A 19,104-nucleotide genomic window follows, 5' to 3' on the forward strand; every position below is an offset into this window, starting at 1 on the left:
TTTAGTGACTATTCAAAGTTACAACAGCACTGAAAAAGGTGGCTTAGGACCATTTTTCACACTTAACGGCCAACCGCTGCAGCATCCCCATGGTCAAGTGATCAAAATAGTCCTCCACTTACAACAGTTCATTTAGTGACTATTCAAAGTTACAACAGCACTGAAAAAGGTGGCTTAGGACCATTTTTCACACTTAACGACCAACCGCTGCAGCATCCCCATGGTCACGTGATCAAAATAGTCCTCCACTTACAACAGTTCATTTAGTGACTATTCAAAGTTACAACAGCACTGAAAAAAGTGGCTCAGGACCATTTTTCACACTTAACGACCAACCGCTGCAGCATCCCCATGGTCACGTGATCAAAATAGTCCTCCACTTACAACAGTTCATTTAGTGACTATTCAAAGTTACAACAGCACTGAAAAAGGTGGCTTAGGACCATTTTTCACACTTAACGACCAACCGTTGCAGCATTCCCCCATGGTCGCGTGATCAAAAATCAGATGTTTTGGCAACCCGTTCAATATTTATGACAGTTGCAAATGTCCTGGGAGGGTCACTAATCTCCTTTTGCGACCTTCTGACAAGCAAAGGCAATGGGGAAGCCAAATTCACTTTAAAGCACCTTAACAAATGCAGTGATTCGCTTAACAGCTGTGGCAAGAAAAGTCGTAAAATGGGGGGGGGGGAAACAAATGAGTTTCATTTAGCGACGTACATTTTGGACTCTCAATTGCGGTCGTAACTCGAGGACTACCTACTGTACCGCAACAACAGTTCAAGCAGCATGTGGCGCACCTCAGCTTCCATCTTTTCCTGAAATAGGCAGATTCAGCAGCAGCAGCAATCTGCAAATCCCCACTAAATCTCAATCTCACTCCCTCCTCGGTGCTGAAATCAGCTATCAAAAAGCATGATCAAGTATGGAAAACCTTAGGAACACCTTCCCTCCATTTCTTTTCTGCCCACTTCCTGGAGTCAGGAAGAAACCTTGGGAGAAAAGAGAACGTGTGCATTTAAGGGTTATCTCAATTTGGTTTTAACATAATTTTAACAAGAAAAGGGCCAATAATTAATATTTTATTTTAATGACATTTTAAATTCAGTAGTTTTGTATCACGTGTACCTGTTTTAAATGGCTGTAAGCCGCCCTGAGTCCGCTGGGAGAAGGGCGGGGTAGAAATTTAATTAACAAATACATAAATAAATAAATAAATAATAAATAAATAAATAAATAAACAAACACTGGGAATTTCTTCAGGGAATTGACTAAGGAATTAGGCTCCTGGCATCCATTTCACTCTGGGCAACGCACCCGGGATCTACGAATACTAGCATGCGTTACTAACACGTTTCCGTTGTTCAGCAGGCAACACAATTTGATGCACAAAACGATTATTTAATCCAAAAAGAGCGCCTCCAAAATAAACAGGAAGCCCACGCAGCATGCTCAGGCTAGCAATAGTTAAAATTCTTAAATTACTCCAGTAAAAATATGTAATCAAGCATTTGCAAAGCCACTTGTGGGGGGGAAAACCCACCCAGGAATCATCGCCTTCGCCTCTAAGACAATGTAGACTATACTCCAGATTTTTTTTATTTTCCTTTACAGATAAGGCCCCGTTTCAAAATGGAGGGGGGGGGGCGTTACAAAAAATGCCGTCGTTTGCAGCTGTAAGACTAGTTTGTCGATTAGTTTCCTGGCTGGGGTGAAGCACAAGGGATCTCTCGATCTAAGGAAGCAGGCCTAAAAGACGAGCGTCGTAGCGGGTGGCCGATGTTTCTCGATTACACCCGGCCCAAGAAACGAAACCAACGCGCAAGGAAAGGCGCCATCTTTAATGCCAGGATTTTAACTACAATGACGGGGGAGCACGTCGCACGCTCCCGCTCGCTTCCAGCCATACATTTGGGCCCTGGGATGGAAAAATGACCGCCCCAAAGGAAAGAATCGGAAAGATAAAGGCCCGAAGAAATCGTACCCACCTCGATATACGACGGATGACTAAACCGGAGCGCCGATAAAAGGGCGATTGTCGAAGAGCTTACCTTACACAAAGGGGAGGGGGGGTTCGGCGAGTAACGCCGAGACGCGATCACAGCGGAAAGAAAGCGACTTCCGTTGGCGATGGGCGTAAGCGGAAGCTACCGGAGGGACCTGCGAGGAAGATCCCGCGCGGTTTTTTTTGCGGCTTTTGTCTAACTGAGTGCCCGATAAATTTAGACAAATTTAAACATCACGAGTACATCTCTAATGTTTTAAAATAATGTGTAAATGACACTATTGTTCGTGAGTTTTCGTGCAATCCTGGTTTTTTTTTCTTAATAAATTTTTTATTGATTTTTATAATTAAACAACAAAGATTATGATGCATTTACGTACATAAACAAAAAAGAAAAAATAATGCAATAAGTATTTATCTATAAAATGTAAATACATCAATGTTTATAATTCCCCTAATCCCCTACCCCCCCTGAACTTCCCGGAACCCATATGTCCTGATTGTGAGTAGGGTAAGGTATAGATTTAAACAATTTAACTAAACAAAGATAATACAATCAGTATATACATACTTTAACTCTAATAATACAATAAGTAACAACAATACAACTGATCAAAAACTATATGATATTTGTATAATTTATCCACCTTCAACATTTAAACTCAAAACAATTTTTAAAAACCTAAATACCTATCAAACATTTTATATAATTTTTTTTCTTACATTTTACTCTTAAATTTTTCCTACACTTTCTTCACTCTCAAATCAATACTTTCAGCAAAGATCTTAAGTCAATACTCTTCATAGCTGGAAAAATAATTTACTTTATCAAATATTTTAAGACTTTCAAAATAAGTACATCTATAATGTTTTAAAATAATTTGTAAATGATACTATTGTTCGTGAGTTTTCGTGCAATCCTGTTTTAATACAGGATCCTTGGAATAGATTTTTGCAGGCGTCGTCTTCCCGAGGGGAGTAAATTTGTGCTGGTTCGCAATTGGTCAGTAAACCCACGTGGTGGTTCACCTTTAAATCAATTGTATTTATTTCATTTGAAAAAGGTTGGGTTGTTCTGGCTCCTTCCGGGAAGGGAATTATAGCTAGTCCTCGACTTACAACAGTTCATTTAGTGACCATTCAAAGTTGCAACATCCCTGAAAAAAGTGACTTATTTTTCACACGACCATTGCAGCATCCCCTTAGTCACGTGATCAAAATTCAGATGCTTTGGCAACTTTTTGTTATTATATAATAATAATAAAGTTGGAAGGGACCTTGGAGGTCATCCAGTCCAACCCCTGCTCAGGCAGGAAAGCCTATACCAGGCATGTCAAACTCGTGACGTCGTGTGACGTATCGGGATTTTTTCCCCATTGCCAGCAATGGGGTGGGCGCGGTTTCAGCGTGACGCATCCAGCCCACGGGCCGGCAGTTTGACATGCCTGGCCTATACCATTTCAGACAAATGGCTGTCCAGTCTCTTCTTAAAAACTTCCAGTGTTGGAGCACTCACAACTTCTGGAGGCAGGTTGTTCCACTGATTAATTGTTTTAACTGTCAGGAAATTTCTCCTTAGTTCTAGGTTGCTTCTCTCTTTGGTTAGTTCCATCCGTTGCTTCTTGTCCTGCCTTCAGGTGCTTTGGAGAATAGCTTGACTCCCTCTGCTTTGTGGCAACTGATTCATATTTATGATGGTAGCAAGTGTCCCAGGATCATGTGATCACCTTTTGCAACCTTCTGACAAGCAAAGTCAATGGGGAAGCCAGATTCGTTTAACAACTGTGTGACTAACTAAACAACTGCAGTGATTCACTTAACAACTGTGTCAGGAAAGGTTGTAAAATGGGGCAAAACTCACTTAACAAATGCCTATTGGCATTTTCTTTCCATTATCACTGGCTATGACTTTGGGGTGCAGCCATGATGCTGAACCTCTGCCCCAAATAATAAATCTTAGTTATTAATCCAGTCTTCCTCAATGCATTGTATTCCAAGTGTGGTCTTACCAGTGCAGTATAAAGCAGTACTAATACTAATACATGATGTTGACGCTATCCTTCTGTTGAAGTAACCTATGACTGCATTGGATTTTTGGGCAGCTGTAGCACACTGCTGGCTCATACATAAGTGGCGGTTCACTTGGACTCCTAGATGTAGACTTACATAATAACTTTTATTAAGATATGGTCATGAAAACAGTGGGCATGCTAGCTGCAAATGATAAGAAGTATAGTCCTACACATCCAGAGACCTTTAAGAATCAGGATAGGAAACCAACACAGAAGAATGCTAGAACTATACTTCGTTAAATTAAACTATAGTAATTGTGTGTTGGAGCTGGCCTTATGGTTACAATTTTGGGAATTTTGCAAGCTGGAAGAAAGCAGAGCTTAATGATGATGCTTAATATGCTAATTGGCTGTTCCATTAGCTAGTGGCATGGCGCCAAGGCGGCGGTGGAGTTGGCAGAACGAGTTCTTAAACATTTATCAGCATACCCCTGGGATATACAGTAGTAACAAAATCTTACATGCCCAGTTGCATTTTTATTCCCCTCTTTCTTATAATCCAAGAAATCAGGAAGGTGCTGACCTAATACTTTTTCTTCTCCTGGGCTCCAGGCACGTTTCTCTGAATTGTGTTTTTCTAATGGTTTCTGAACAAAAGGTTCATTAAGGCCGTCTCCATGACTCCCTACCAGAAAACACTGAGTTGAAGGAAGTTTTGTTTAAATTAACCATCTGTTATCTATCTCTTCACATTAATTGGCAGGTGTGTATTTCATCTCATCTCTTAGCAACAAAATCTGTTTCTTTCCATCTTTTTTTTTTATTTCCTTCCTTCTACCTGACACACCATCCCAATATTGCCTGCAAATTCTTCTTGAATTCAGCTCACAATTCAGCTGCAAATACACAAAACGTATATCTTGTAGGAATTGGGTATGTCTAGTCCAGTGGTGGCGAACCTATGGCACGGGTGCCAGAGGCAACTCGGAGCCATCTCTGTGGGCACACTTGCCGTTGGCCCAGCCTTGCCTCCCCCCGTGACCCCCTCCTCTCCAGCAGCCCCCAAGAAGGAGAGTCGCCCCTGAGCGTGGCCCACACGGAGCAGCACAGTCAAGGACATGGCAGCCAGGCAGCATAGACAAGACTCTGCCCTCACACCCCATCGTGCACAGTTGATGCTGCAGGGTGCGGGTAGAGGGCATGACCGCCATTGCGCTGCTGGGCTGCCTGGGCGATCTGTGGCGAGCCCTGGAGGCGGTGAGTGGCCCTGCGGGCAGGTGGGGCAGGGGATGGGGGGTGGAGCAGGGGCGTGGCAGGGGGTGGAGTGGGGGCGGCACCAGTTTTTGGGCACTCGGTCTCTAAAAGGTTCACCATCACTGGTCTAGCCTAATGAAAAGAAGGACTAGGGGTGACATGATAGCAGTGTTTCAATATCTCAGGAACTGCCGCAAAGAAGATTCTCCAAAGCACCTGAAGGTAGAACAAGAAGCAATGGATGGAAACTAACCAAGGAGAGAAGCAACCTAGAACTAAGAAAAAAATTCCTGACAGTGAGAACAATCAATCAGTGGAACGATTTGCTTCCAGAAATTGTGGGTGCTCCAACAGTGGAGGTTTTTAAGAAGAGATTAGACAATCATTCATCTGAAATGGTTTCTTGCTTGAGCAGGGGGTTAGACTAGAAGACCTCCAGGGTCCCTTCTAACTCTGTTATTCTGTTATTCTTCCATCCCAGGTGTCATTCCCTCCTTCTCCAGGATTTCGTTCCATCTGAAGGATTCCTACCAGACTGGATCTTTTTGGGTGTATTAAAAAACCCTGCTTTGTTGTAAGTTCTGGATTGTTTTCTCTGTGTTTGGATATCTTGAACCTTTTTTTTTTTTGCATTTGTCTTATATGGGTTTAAAATCTTTTTAATTGCTTAAGATGTGCGTGCCAGATTTCCCTAATCTGGTGCCCCAAATTGCATTGCCCAGAGAGCAGTCTATACTAGTGGGAGACAAGGGGAGATGAATTGCAAAACGTTTGGAAGATGCCCAATTAAGAAAGAGAAATCTTGCTATGTTGGAAGGAGCAGCCAGTTCACATGAAAAATAATAATAATAAAGTTGGAAGGGACCTTGGAGGTCATTGAGTCCAAGCCCCTGCTCAGGCAGGAAACCCTATACCATTTTGGACAAATGGCTGTCCAGTCTCTTCTTAAAAACTTCCAGTGTTGGAGCATTCACCGCTTCTGGAGGCAGGTTGTTCCATTGGTTAATTGTTCTAACTGTCAGGAAGTTTCTCCTTAGTTCTAGGTTGCTTCTCTCCTTGATCAGTTTCCATCCGTTGCTTCTTGTCCTGCCCTCAGGCGCCTTGGAGAATAGCTTTTTTTTTTTTTTTTTTTTAGCTTGACTCCCTCTTCTTTGTGGCAGCCCCTGAGATATTGGAACATTGCTATCATGTCACCCCTAGTCCTTCTCTTTGTTAAACTAGACATACGCAATTCCAGCAATCGTTCCTTATATGTTTTAGCCTCCAGTCCCCTAATCATCTTTGTTGCTCTTCTCTGTACTCTTTCTAGAGTTTCAGCATCTTTTTTACATCGTGGTGACCAAAACTGGATGCAGTATTCCAAGTGTGGCCTTACCAAGGCATTGTAAAGTGGTATTAATACTTCACGTGATCTTGATTCTATCCCTCTGTTAATGCAGCCTAGCACTGTGTTGGCTTTTTTGGCAGCTGCAACACACTGCTGGCTCATATTTAAGTGATTGTCCACTAGGACTCCGAGATCCCTGCTCACTCTATTGAGCAAGGTACCCCCTATACTATACCTGTACATTTGGTTTTTCTTGCCTAAATGTTTAAACTAACGAGACAAATATCCCTCCTATTGCAGAGCTGGCACAAAAAAAAACACACCACAATTTGTTTTCCTGGTTTAACTGCCTGCCACTTTTATTGAACTGTTCAGTTACGGATAAACAGGATTTTTGAGATCGTAGGAAGGAAACAAATTAAGCAGGGTACAACAGAGCAGAAATAGAATCTCTCAGCCTCAGCACACAAATACATGTAGCAGGTAACACAATGGTAATCTTGAAACCTTCACATTTCTAGACATACCCTTTCATGCCACAAGGGAGTGCAATATGGAAGGAAAGATCCAGCACTGGGTTGTGAAAGAAAGTGGACCTTTTTGGGCAGATCAGGTCTTCGGACTCTACAGCCCCTTTAAAAATGAAAACTAAGCCAAAAACAAACAAACTACAGGTAGTCCTCTACTTATGACCAGTTGCTAAATGGCTACTCAAAGTCCCGACGGAGCCTGAAAAAGTGACAGTCTGGATTCAAGGTTCTGATGGGCGCATAGCAATAGCACTTAGACTTATGTACCATTCCGTAGAGCTTTACAGAACTCTCTGGGCAAATTGTCAGCATATTCCCCCCGCCCCAACAATTTGAGTCCTCATTTTACTGACCTCAGAAGGATGGAAGGCTAAGTCAACCTTGAGCCGTTCAGAATCGAACTCCAGGCTATGGGCAGAGTTAGCCTGCAATACTGCATTCTAACCACTGTGGGCATATGCACGCACCTGTGGCCATATGATCGCATTTTGGGTGCTTGTGACAATTGGCCTGCTGATAGCTGTTTGCAGCATCCTGCAGACATGTAACTGTGAGTTACGCCACTTTTGTTGGAAACCAGTGTTTAATTCTAGCAAAAATGGCCACAGCAAATAATGGGTTCACCTTATGACCCATTTGGCATTTGCTTAATGACCATCGCAAAACAAAAAAAATCATAAAATCAGAAGAAGTCGCATGATGACCCGCTTAATGACCATCACAACTTACGATTCTAAGTCGAGGACTACCTGCAATCCTGGGGAATAGAGAATAACTTATAGATGTTCTTTGAAAATGTGTGCGTGTCTTCATATGAAGAGTGTGGTCAGTGTCCAGAACAAATGGAAAGGCGATTGCTTTCTTTGGCATCTGTTGGGCAGACTAATTATTTTAATAATTAAATAATAATTCAAGACGACAACCATACCTAATACTCCTGCCTCTTGTGAAGTGCAATTCACAGCCTTGATTCAAGATACAATAAATGACGAATGGGAAGCTTCTGGGAAAAGAAAGATTCAATGAGGCTATAGAATATAGAATATTTGTCTTAATGTCATGGTTCCGACAGATGAAATTCTTTAAAAGAACTTTGAGGCATTGTTTACCTTAAAGAATCTTTTATTCGAGAAACAAAGTATCGGCACTACATAGTTAAAGCCAAAAACTGAATTCCCCTCCCTTGGGCACAAAGTAGGAAAGCACAATTCCCTCCTCCAATTAACTGTCATAAATCACATTCCCAACTTTCTCCCTAGCTCTCCAGCCCATCAAATCTTTATCAGCTCTGGGCGCAATAACCTTGATTCCCACAGCTGAATTATTATTGTTATGACTAACTGGACTCTCATCCACATCCCCCCTCCCAGCATCATCTAACTCTAAAAGCAAAAGAGAAAAGATGGCTACATTTCCATCTGTTGTCAAAGCAAGAACATCCGATGTTAGCAGCGTTGACAATATTCTTTATTGGCCAAATGTGATTGGACACACCAGGAATTTATCTCCGGTGCATAACCTCTCCGCATACATACAAACAACAAAATAATACAGTCACGTGATACCAGTAGGAGAAGGTAGGAGGAAAGAATGAGAAGGATAATAGTAGTATAGCCCTACTACATGGGTAAATATCCTTAGGCATAAGACAGTGCTGTGGGAATTAGGTGGAAACAGGGAAATCGGGCACTTGGGGATCTAAAATGTATAGAATAAGGAGTACATCAGAAGTCTCCCAGACAACTGCCGGCAGGGGCACTAGGCTCTTTAGACAGCCAGGCGGAAATTGGGGTGAATTTGGGGTTGCACATTCCACACAGTGATGAGAAGGTGACGCAAGACCTGGTCCTTGCCCCGAGCCTGCCCTCCATGCATAGCTTGCAGCTTCTTGCGGGTCTGAGCTTCCACCTCTGCGGAAAGATTCCCCTGCGAGCCCAGCGCCTGGAGAAGAAAAAAAAAATCAAGGTTGTTCCAAAATAATGAGAAATGAAGCACGAATACGGGTAGTCCTCAAATAACAACAGTTCATTTAACGACCAGTCGAAGTTACAACCGCATTGAAAAAAGGGACATGACCGTTTTTCACAGATACGACTTTTGCCACATCCCCGTGACCGGGTGATCACAATTCAGACGCTTGGCAACTGGTTCACACTTATGACCGTCTTGGGGGTCACGTGAGCCCCTTTTGCGACCTCCTGACAAGCAAAGTCAACGAGGAAGCCAGATTCACTTAACAACCGGGTTTCTAACTTATCAACTGCAGTGATTCACTTGATAACTGTGGCAAGAAAGGCCGTAAAACGGGGCAAAACTCACTTAACAAATGCCTCACTTAATGACGGAAATTTTGGGCTCAGTTCTGGTCGTAAGTCCAGGACTACCTGTAAAGGGAAAAGCTCAAATAAGGAAATTTAATCTGAAATGAATCCAGTACTCCAAATAACAACTGAATACGTTTCTTCCTTTCCACCAGGATAGGACAATTCAGCGTGTTCCGATAGGAAACTGTAGAAATTCTCGGCAATTTAGTATGGAACAGTAACACAATTTCCCGCTACAAAATTAAAAGTATAGTCAATTCAGCTTCCAATAGGCTTCGTATACTTATTTTGAAATGGAATGAGCCCCCCAAAATGTCTGAAATTACAGACCTGGTTCTCCGTGGCTTCCTTGTCATGCTTCCTACAATTCATGGCTGTCCAATAATAAAGGTACCAATAAAGGAGAATATTTTGTACTTCAGGGTTGAACTGTGGGGTCCTTGGTGCTCTCTGAGCTTGGTTGTTTTCTTGCAGACGTTTCGTTACCCAACTAGGTAATGTCATCAGTGCTAGTGCGTGCTGTCTGAAGCATTTGAGGCCCATATGTGGTACTAATAAAGGAGAATATTTGTAGCTCAGGGTGGACATGAGGGGTCCTTGGTGCTCTCTGAGCTTGGTTGTTTTCCTGCAGACCTTTCATTACTCAAACTAGGTAACATCAGTGCTGGTAGTCCGACTATCTCGCATCACAACTACTAGCACTGATGACGTTACCTAGTTTGAGTAATGAAACGTCTGCAAAAAAACAACCAAGCTCAGAGAGCACCAAGGATCCTTCACAGAAATGTACTCTCTGCTGCCCTCGCTTCCACCGAGTACGCCCAACTGTGACACATGTACCATTAGTCCTCAATTTACAACAGCTCACTTAGTGACCATTCAAAGTTACAACAGCACCAAAAAAAGTGACATGACCATTTTTCACACTTATGACTGTTGCAGCATCCCCACGGTCACGTGATTTACATTCAGATGCTTGGCAGCTGGTTCATATTTATGACAGTTGCAGTGTCCCAGAGTCATGTGATCATCTTTTGCGACCGTCTGACAAGCAAAGTCCATGGGGAAGCCAGATTCACTTAACAATCGTGTTACTAACTTAACACCTGCAGCGATTCACTTAACAAATGTGGCAAGAAAAGTCATAAAAAGGGGACAAAATTCACTTAACAAATTTCTCACTTAGCAACATAAATTCTGGAGGACTACCTGTATACACCTGGGATCAGAATTTCAGTTATAAGTTATTGGGGTGATAAGTTGAAGAACCTTGTGTGATATGACTTGATTTTATAATTGTTTTTCCCATGGTTGCTAAACAATGATGGGAACCATGATGGTTAAGCAAACCACGTGGTGATTAACCAAACCAGATGGTTGTAAGTGTGAAACCCATTTTATCCAATTGGCATTTTTTTGCTCTTTCTGCTGGACAACGGTAGAAAGCTTCACAACATGTGATCACACAACTGGGGATAAATCTGAGCCAGTAGCCTAGTGCCTGAAATGCAACCATGTGGTTGCAGGGGTTGTGTAGCAGTTGTAACTTTGAGGATTGATCATAAGGAACTTTTTTTTTGAGTCTGCTGTAATTTCAAACAATTAAGTCACCTGTTGTAAATCGAGGACAATCTGTACTGTAAATCTGTACTGTACTGTTAATAGCTAGTGAGGCAATAAGGCAACACCAAAGGCACTGCTCAACGACAAAGAATAAATACCATTTTTTAAAAAAAATCTTATTCTGTCAACAATGTTAATAGTCTTGCTTGGGCAAGGCTAGTGCCTTATGACCTTTCCAGGCCGGAAGATCAGGTGATCAGGTGATCTAATCCTCATATCTCACAGATCTAGGGATGATCTTGAAACATTCTTAGATCGGCTCTACTGATGGGTGGAGTGAGGTGGGCAACTTTGACAGAGGATTTGGGGAGACATGTTTGAGCAGCAAAGAGTTATCTTTCCCAAATAATCCAGACAGGAAATACAGCTAGATGAGCTGGATCATAGCTTTTCAACCAGTGGTACGGGTACCACCTGTGGTACATTGGCACCTGGCAGGTGGTATGCGACCATCCTAGAAAAGTGGTAGCGGGGGAGGAAAATGAGCTGAACCGGTGGCAGCACCGCACAAGCCTGAGCGAGAGACGGCTGGAGCTGCAGGGCTGTCAGGGCTCAGCGGAAGCGCCAGGATCAGTGCCGCTTTCCAGCTGATCAACGCTTCTTCGGGGCTGTCAGGGCTCAGTGGAAGCGCCGGGATCAGCGCCAGGCTCCAGCTGGAGCTCGGCGCTGATCCTGGTGCTTCTGCTGAGCTCAGAAGAAGCGCCGATCAGCTGGAATGTTGCAGCATCTCCAGGGTCTTGTGATTTACATTCAGATGCTTGGCAACTGATTCATATTTATGACGGTCACAGTGTCCCAGGGTCATGTGAAGTGACCAAAACCTGCTGCAACCACCCAGCAGACGGGAATAAAAACCAAACACCTCCACCACCCCCACCCCCGCTGCCAATCTTCAACAGAAATGCTCACAACAATGAAAACCTCGGACAGGAGGAAGAGTGCCGCCGGGTGGGCAGGCAGGTGTCTTGCTCGGCTGTGGCTTGGGGGACACTTTTTCAGTGCCATTGTAACTTCGAACAGTCACTAAGCGAACTGTTGTAAGTCGAGGACTACCTATACTTTATTACTATTTTCCTTTTTTTTTTGGTCAAGTTTTTGACACCTTGCTAGGCGACTGGTGGTACTCAGATGTTGCCATATCCTCAAAGTGGCACAATAGATGAAAAGGTTGAAAAGCCCTGAGCTAGATGAGACAAATCTACTTTATCGTAAAGGTTTTATTATAAGGCTACATTAATGTAAATTTGTAAGTCTGAAAGTACAAACTTCTCACCACCATTTTTTAATGCTTAATCCATTAGAGAAGGTCTTTCTTAAGTTTCTTCCTCTGACCTTTGGGGGTTGCCTGATTCGCTTGCCTGACTGTTTCCTAGGTAGCATCTCTTCCTCACCCACAGATTCCATTCCATCTTTAGATGCATTTCTATTTGGGAAATTATTTGTATTTTGTTTTCGAAATAGCCAGATTAATGGCCTTACATACCTTGACTTCAGTGGGAAGCAAGACATTTGGGGCTCACCCAAGAGGTCTTAAATCAGAAAGCTTGATCTTGATGCAAAACTGCCTATGCTAAATTGCAATGAAATGTGTAAAGCCTGCCCCAACTCCAGGCTTCCTCTATCCCAGTGTTTCTCAACCTTGACAATTTTAAGGCATGTGGACTTCAACTCCCAGAATTCCACAACCAGCAATGCTGGCTGTGGAATTCTGGTAGTTGAAGTCCACGTGCCTTAAAATTGTCAAGGTTGAGAAACACTATCCAGACTTCTGTATACCCCCCCACACTTCTCTCTTCCTCCTCTCCAAATTCCCATCATGCAACCTTAGAAGCTCCGACTCCATCATCCCCATCCCCTTCTCATCTTTTATTCCCCTCCCCAGGTCACCCTTTCTCTGTTTTCCATCGTCAGTTTTCCATCACTCCAGGGCTTAAGTAAGCCCCAACCCTTTTATCTCACCGCCTGTTGTTTTTGCTGGAATTCTCTCTCACGCTCCAAGCGATACTGCTCAATTTCAGCCTGGGCTTCTTCTTTGGCCTGCTTCAGCCGCCTGGCCTTTCCTGGGATGGAGAAAAAGAGGTCCAAGGACAAGGCAGAGATGACCTTTCAAGGCCTGGCATTCCTCAAAAGATCCCTGCCATTCCTCTCCACGAGAAACTGAAAGACGCTGCCTGAGAACGTGAGTACGTTGCTTGTCAGCCTCCACCCCACGTCTCAGCCAGCACCTTCCCTAACAACCAGGAGCTCCAACTCACGTTTTCGAGCCTCGGCCACCTTCTCCGCAGCCCTCTTCTCTGCCTGGAGCAGCTGCTGAATTCCCTGAGTCTGGCTGGCCATATTTCTGTAGCAATAGATGCGCAGCAAGGATGCTCCAAGCGGCTCTGATGATGCCTTCTGCTTCCAGCAGAGGGGTGGGGGGACCAATTCTGAGCAAAGCGCTTCCAGGTCCTAGCGCCCAACCTCTTCAGCCTTTCTGCTGCTTAATAGTTGGCAAGCTACAGGCGGTCCTCGACTTATCGACATAATTGCCCCCCCAAATTTCTCTCGTTAAGTGAGACATTTGTTAAGTGACCTTTTGCCCCATTTCGCGACCCATTTCTTTTTGCCACAGTTGTTAAGTGAATCACTGCAGTTGATAAGCTAGTAACAGGGTTGTTAAGTGAATCTGGCTCCCTCATTGATTGATTTTGCTTGTCAGAAGGTCGTACAAGGTGGTGGATCACACGATCTCGGGACACAGCAACGGTAGTTAAGTAATGAACCAGTTACCAAAGCATCTGAATTTGGATCACATGATCGTGGGGCTGCTGCAAAGGTCGTAAGTGTGAAAAAATGGTCATAAGTCACTTTTTTCAGTGCCGTTGTAACTTTGAACAGTCACTAAATGAATTGTTGTAAGTCGAGGACTATCGGTACAGGTCTGCTTTTCTCTAGGCCGGCTTTGAATACTTGTTCTTAGTGTAGCTGTCATCTGTTCTCATTAGCAAACAAAGCCAGTTGGGTTAGGAGGACACAAGGATGAAAAAAGCAGTGTTATCCTGATTAAGAGCCAAAGACAACATCATGGTGCTTGGCATTAGTGATGTGGTTATTTTTCTCCTACCATCTTCCAAGAAGCTCAGGATGGCAAGATCCTTCTTTTGTTTCACAACCAACCTGTGAAGTAGTTTAGACAGAAAGATGAGGCCTGGTCCAAGGTTACACAAAGACTTTAAAGGGGCGGTGGGGTTTGATGATAAGACTCACAGCTTCTAGACCAGTATTTCCTAACTTTGACAATTTTAAGATGTGTGGACTTCAACTCCCAGAGTTCCACAGCCAGCATGCTGGGTAGGGAATTCCGAGAGCTGAAGGCCACAATCTTAAAATTGCTGATGTTGAGAAACTGGTCTAGACCAAGTGTTACACTGCATCTCTCCTGGAAGAAGCAAAATGGTCCTATCCTCATAGGAACTAACATGCCTCAGTTCCTATAACCACTATGCCTATAAAGAGCTAAGATTATGGGAGGTGCAATCTGGGAGGAAAACAGCTCTTGAAAAGTTTGCCAGACCATCTTAACAATTGTATTTAACGTTGTTATTAAATAACATAAATGCAGCAAGAGATTTTTTTTCATAGCCTTCTCATACTTGGAAGTCTTTATCAGTCCTAAAATGTCTATAGAAAATGGGCGGGACACATTGCACTTACTAGAGATAAATCACTGGATTAGAAACCTTCGTTGTCAGATTTACTTTCAGCTAAACCTGAGTAGTATCTATGCCAGGTTAATGTTCAAGGTTCCATAAAACCTAATAATAATAATAATAATAATAATAATAATAATAATGATGATGATGATGATGATGATGATGATGATGATAAAGTTGGAAGGGACCTCAGAGGTCATCTAGTCCAACCTCCTGCTCAGGCAGGAAACCCTATACCATTTCGGAAAAATGGCTGTCCAGTTTCTTCTTACTTAGGGTGACTCCAGGAGGCTTAAAAAAAATAAATCTCCAATACAAAAGTCAATAAACCCCCATCCGTCTGGTGACAACTATCAAACCAAGCACTTGGGCTCATATTACTGTGGGATCCCCAGGCCCATTGGCAAAACTACATCTTCAGGCCTTTTGAAAGCATGTGGCCAAACTTATTTCTGGAGGGATGAGGTTCATCAGGAAGGGAGCCACCACGGAGAAGGACCTTCTTCTCAGTCCCACCAGGGGGAGCTCCTTAAGCGAAGGGATAAGACCCACTGTGCCTCTCGGCTTTGGTGGGTCAGGTATAACTGGGGAAAGATGGCCCTTCAAATAACCAGGCCAGAGGCCAGGTAGGGCTTTAAAGGTGACAACCACCACCACCACCACCACATCAGCAGCCAATGCAGCTCCCGCAAAAGTGGTGATACAAGTGCGAATCTAAGTTTGCACCATGCGGGCCACTGCAATTTGAACCAATTGAAGCTTCTGGATACTTTTTTAGTGCAGTCCAATTTAGAGGGTATTGCGGTAGTCAAGACGGGAGGTGATTAGAGTATGGGTGCCTGTATCCTGAAATAGGCTGAAGTGACAATGATGCTTAAAAAAAATACTTTTTAAAAAATACTTTTTATTAAATATTTTAAACAGGGGATAAAAACTAACAAGGACTAATGTAAAGTAAAAAGAAAGGAGTAAAAAGGATCAGGTAACAGAGAAAAACCCAAAAGTGAAGAAAGAAAGAAGAAAGAAAGAAAGAAAGAAAGAAAGAAAGAAAGAAAGAAAGAAAGAAAGAAAGAAAGAAAGAAAGAACCTTCCAAGTTTCTTTACAATTATTAAGTACACATACAAAATTACCTCATACTTCATGGTTACAAAAACAATTTTTTTCTATTATCTATTTTTCCTAATCATCCAAACCATAAGGCATGTTCCTTTGCCACCCAGTCAGCAATAAAACAGTTAAAAAAATACTAAGCCTTTTCATTAATTTCTCCAAAGGGGTGGGGAAGTGTATATATACAGATATATAAAATATAAGTTATGGTCCAAGAAGCTGAAGTCTGGGATGAACCTCTGCTGATTTAACAAAAGGAATCACATTTCGTTAATTTCATTAACAAGTTTAATATCTTCCAGTAACTGAAGAGAGTTTACTTCCAATGTCTGGATAAAGGCACTCCTCATAAAACTGAAGATTAAAAAAGGCAAACCACGTAAACATCAAGATTAAAATAAATAAATAAAACTGTCACGACAGAAATAACGGTTCCCTCCCCTCTTCTTTTTGAGTTTTCCTTGTTTTAGACAATTATGTCTTGTAGTTTCCTTGGGAGGACATTTTGCAAAGATTTGCTTTTAATTGGCTGTTGCTCAAGCCCTCCTGGGATCTGGTGCTGTAAGCAGAGCCCATAAATAAATAAAGGTTAGCACCCCTTGATCAAAATAAGCCATTCCCACCATGTAACTAGCAGCCTTGCTTAAAATTGTCATGCTCAAAATGAAAAAAGTCCTTGCTCAATTTATCAACTACTAAAGCTTTTTATTCCATGACGCTTCTGATCAGCCTGTGTAAATCTATAGCGTACATCATGTCCTTGAGCCCAGATATTGTCCCAAAATTAGGCTCATGACATCAATTATGCTACCTGACTGTTGCCTGGAGCTCAAGGTGAGTGTTGTGGCTTTATTAACTGTATTCACTCTTGTATGGGTGATTCTGGTATCAGAAATTACCATCTTATCGTCTTTTAAACGATGAAAAGAATTTTGGAGAGTGGACCCAAGCTGGCCACCTGCCAGGGTGTTAAATTGTTTGACTCATTGACTGATTATCTGCTATCTAGTTGTTTTCCATTCCTAATACCCACATCAAAAATGACTTTGATGGTTTAATAACCAATCAATTAATAAAAAAATGTTGAAAACAAAATGACTATCCCACCAATAATTTTAAAAAATCAATTTCCCAAAACTTGACCCATCAAATAAGATTGCACATTAAAGGAAAAGGGGGAAAAATAATTGCCTGGAGGGCTAAACTGATTCACACAGTCACGGTATGGACTTTATAGAGGACATAGCTGGAGGACTAAGTTCTCAATATCGACTCACAAAGAGCTGTGTGAATGAAAAGCAGAATGTGTGTAGATTATCCTCTAGCCCAAAGTGGCCACAACTTTATGGCATAAAGAAACACATCCATGAAGATTCATCATTAAAATATAAGTAAGGGTAAACACTCTAACTGGTTAGAGCAGCATTTCTCAAACTTTACAGCTTTAGGTTGGTAAACTTGGAATGTTTAGGGTAGAAAAGGGAACAAAATCTATGGGGTACAAACCACTGACAATCCGTCCTTAAAAGACAGGCCACCAAAATGCAGCCATTTTGCTGATGTTGAGGTACTGGAGGAGTAAAAACTAAGGGTTTTATTTTGGAGGTGGGGGCATGGATTATTAATTCCTGCAATCCATCGGCAGAGAAATAGTAGATGCAAACAGCTCATTTCAGTGAAGAATATTTTTACAATCCAAAGATGCTTTGTCAAGAGCCAACTGGACTTCAGCCAGAACTGAAGAAGCTTCTTGGATGAGAAGCGAAACGTCTTCAAGGAAAAACAAAGGAAGTCCAGTTGCCTCTTGAAAAAGCACCTTTGGGACAACCATGACCTGGATGACTGAGAATCTCCATAAATATGTTTACAAATGTACCTCAAAACTGTCATCTGTTTGCCACCCTGCCTGCCCCCCCTTTTTTGTGCTCAAAAACAGGGCTTTTCAACCAGTGGTACGGGTACCACCTGTGGTACATTGGCACCTGGCAGGTGACACACGACCATCCTAGAAAAGTGGTAGCGGGGGAGGGGAATGAGCTGAACCGGTGGCAGCACCGCACAAGACTGAGCGAGAGATGGCTGGAGCTGCAGGGCTGTCAGGGCTCAGCGGAAGCGCCAGGATCAGTGCCGCTTTCCAGCTGATCGACACTTCTTCGGGGCTGTCAGGGCTCAGTGGAAGCGCCAGGATCAGCGCCAGGGTCCAGCTGGAGCTCGGCGCTGATCCTGGTGCTTCTGCTGAGCTCAGAAGAAGCGCCGATCAGCTGGAATGTTGCAGCCTCTCCAGGGTCTTGTGATTTACATTCAGATGCTTGGCAACTGATTCATATTTATGATGGTCACAGTGTCCCAGGGTCACGTGAAGTGACCAAAACCTGCTGCAACCACCCAGCAGACGGGGGGAATAAAAACCAAACACCCCCCCACCCCACCCCCACTGCCAATCCCCAACAGAAATGCTCACAACAATGAAAACCTCGGACAGGAGGAAGAGCGCCACCGGGTGGGCAGTCAGGTGTCTTGCTCGGCTGTGGCTTGGGGGGCACTTTTTTCAGTGCCATTGTAACTTCAAACAGTCACTAAGCGAACTGTTGTAAGCCGAGGACTACCTGTACTTTATCACTTTTTTCCTTTTTTTGGACATCAAGTTTTTGACCCCTTGCTAGGCGACTGGTGGTACTCGGATATTGCCATATCCTAAAAGTGGTACAATGGGTGAAAAAGTTGAAAAGCCCTGCTCTAAAATTCATGACCCAACGTTTTTGTAAGCCGCACAGGCAACCTGTCCCATCAGAAAAATGGGGAAACGGGTTTTAAATACATTCATTTGAAATCACAGATGTTGGCAACGCAGAAGAAAAAGGGATTTGCTCTCCTGCACCCTCTGCTCCCAAACCCTCAGGCACACTCATGTGGATTTTAGTGGGGGTCGAGCAAGTAACACCTTCTGCGCCTGATTCTATTTTATTTTTTTTTGAGAAAGTCAATAGAAAGTGCATAAATTTAGCCTTCACCAATCGGATCGAGTCTGCCTTTGTGTTTTCTTCCAGGGAGCTGCCCATCCCTACCCGATCTACCCACAATTTCTGTAAATCTACACACACACGTTCATCAACGTGAGAAAAGCACAGGAAAACAGATTCTTCCTCAGAAGGCCAGAAAAAAATAAAAAGAGAGGTTCAGGGGTGTGTTGCCCATTAGGCAGGCACAAAGAGAAGTGCAGGGCA

General features: G+C 43.1%; 2 protein-coding genes across 5 annotated transcripts in view; both read right to left on the bottom strand.

The window, feature by feature from the left end:
- DDX39B (DExD-box helicase 39B) overlaps positions 1–2,070 on the bottom strand; it is a 24,454-nt gene extending 22,384 nt beyond the window's left edge. For 2 of the 3 annotated variants that reach the window (XM_015827627.1, XM_015827625.1), the window contains exon 1: positions 1,991–2,069. The gene's annotated coding sequence lies outside the window, so the exon portion shown is untranslated. Of the gene's footprint in view, positions 1–1,990 lie in introns of all 3 variants that reach the window. The other variant, XM_029286478.1, reaches the window with a different exon arrangement.
- A 6,726-nt stretch (positions 2,071–8,796) lies between these two features.
- Positions 8,797–13,414, bottom strand: ATP6V1G2 (ATPase H+ transporting V1 subunit G2). 2 transcript variants are annotated; one of them, XM_015827624.1, is made up of 3 exons: positions 13,333–13,414; positions 13,103–13,137; positions 8,797–9,026 (listed from the first exon to the last, which is right to left on the bottom strand). In XM_015827624.1, exons 1-3 carry the CDS (start codon positions 13,412–13,414, stop codon positions 8,898–8,900), a joined length of 246 nt encoding a protein of 81 aa, XP_015683110.1. In that variant the 3' UTR covers positions 8,797–8,897. The 2 variants fall into 2 exon arrangements, with proteins under 2 accessions (XP_015683110.1, XP_015683109.1); XM_015827623.1 differs by having other exon boundaries at positions 8,797–9,071; positions 13,037–13,137.
- Between the last annotated feature and the right edge of the window lie 5,690 nt (positions 13,415–19,104).

This window comes from Protobothrops mucrosquamatus, unplaced genomic scaffold (genome assembly GCF_001527695.2).
Source record: "Protobothrops mucrosquamatus isolate PMUCROS unplaced genomic scaffold, P.Mucros_1.0 scaffold3820, whole genome shotgun sequence".
NCBI classification, from domain to species: Eukaryota; Metazoa; Chordata; class Lepidosauria; order Squamata; family Viperidae; genus Protobothrops; species Protobothrops mucrosquamatus.

Excerpts from the sequence above, each read along its gene's own strand:
- ATP6V1G2 (XM_015827623.1), bottom strand. The coding sequence starts at position 13,414 with ATGGCCAGCCAGACTCAGGGAATTCAGCAGCTGCTCCAGGCAGAGAAG. Across the intron at positions 13,138-13,332 it reads GGTGGCCGAGGCTCGAAAAC|GAAAGGCCAGGCGGCTGAAG; the intron begins GTGAGTTGGAGC and ends TCTCCATCCCAG. Across the intron at positions 9,072-13,036 it reads TCCAGCAAAAACAACAGGCG|GCGCTGGGCTCGCAGGGGAA; the intron begins GTGAGATAAAAG and ends TTTCTTCTCCAG.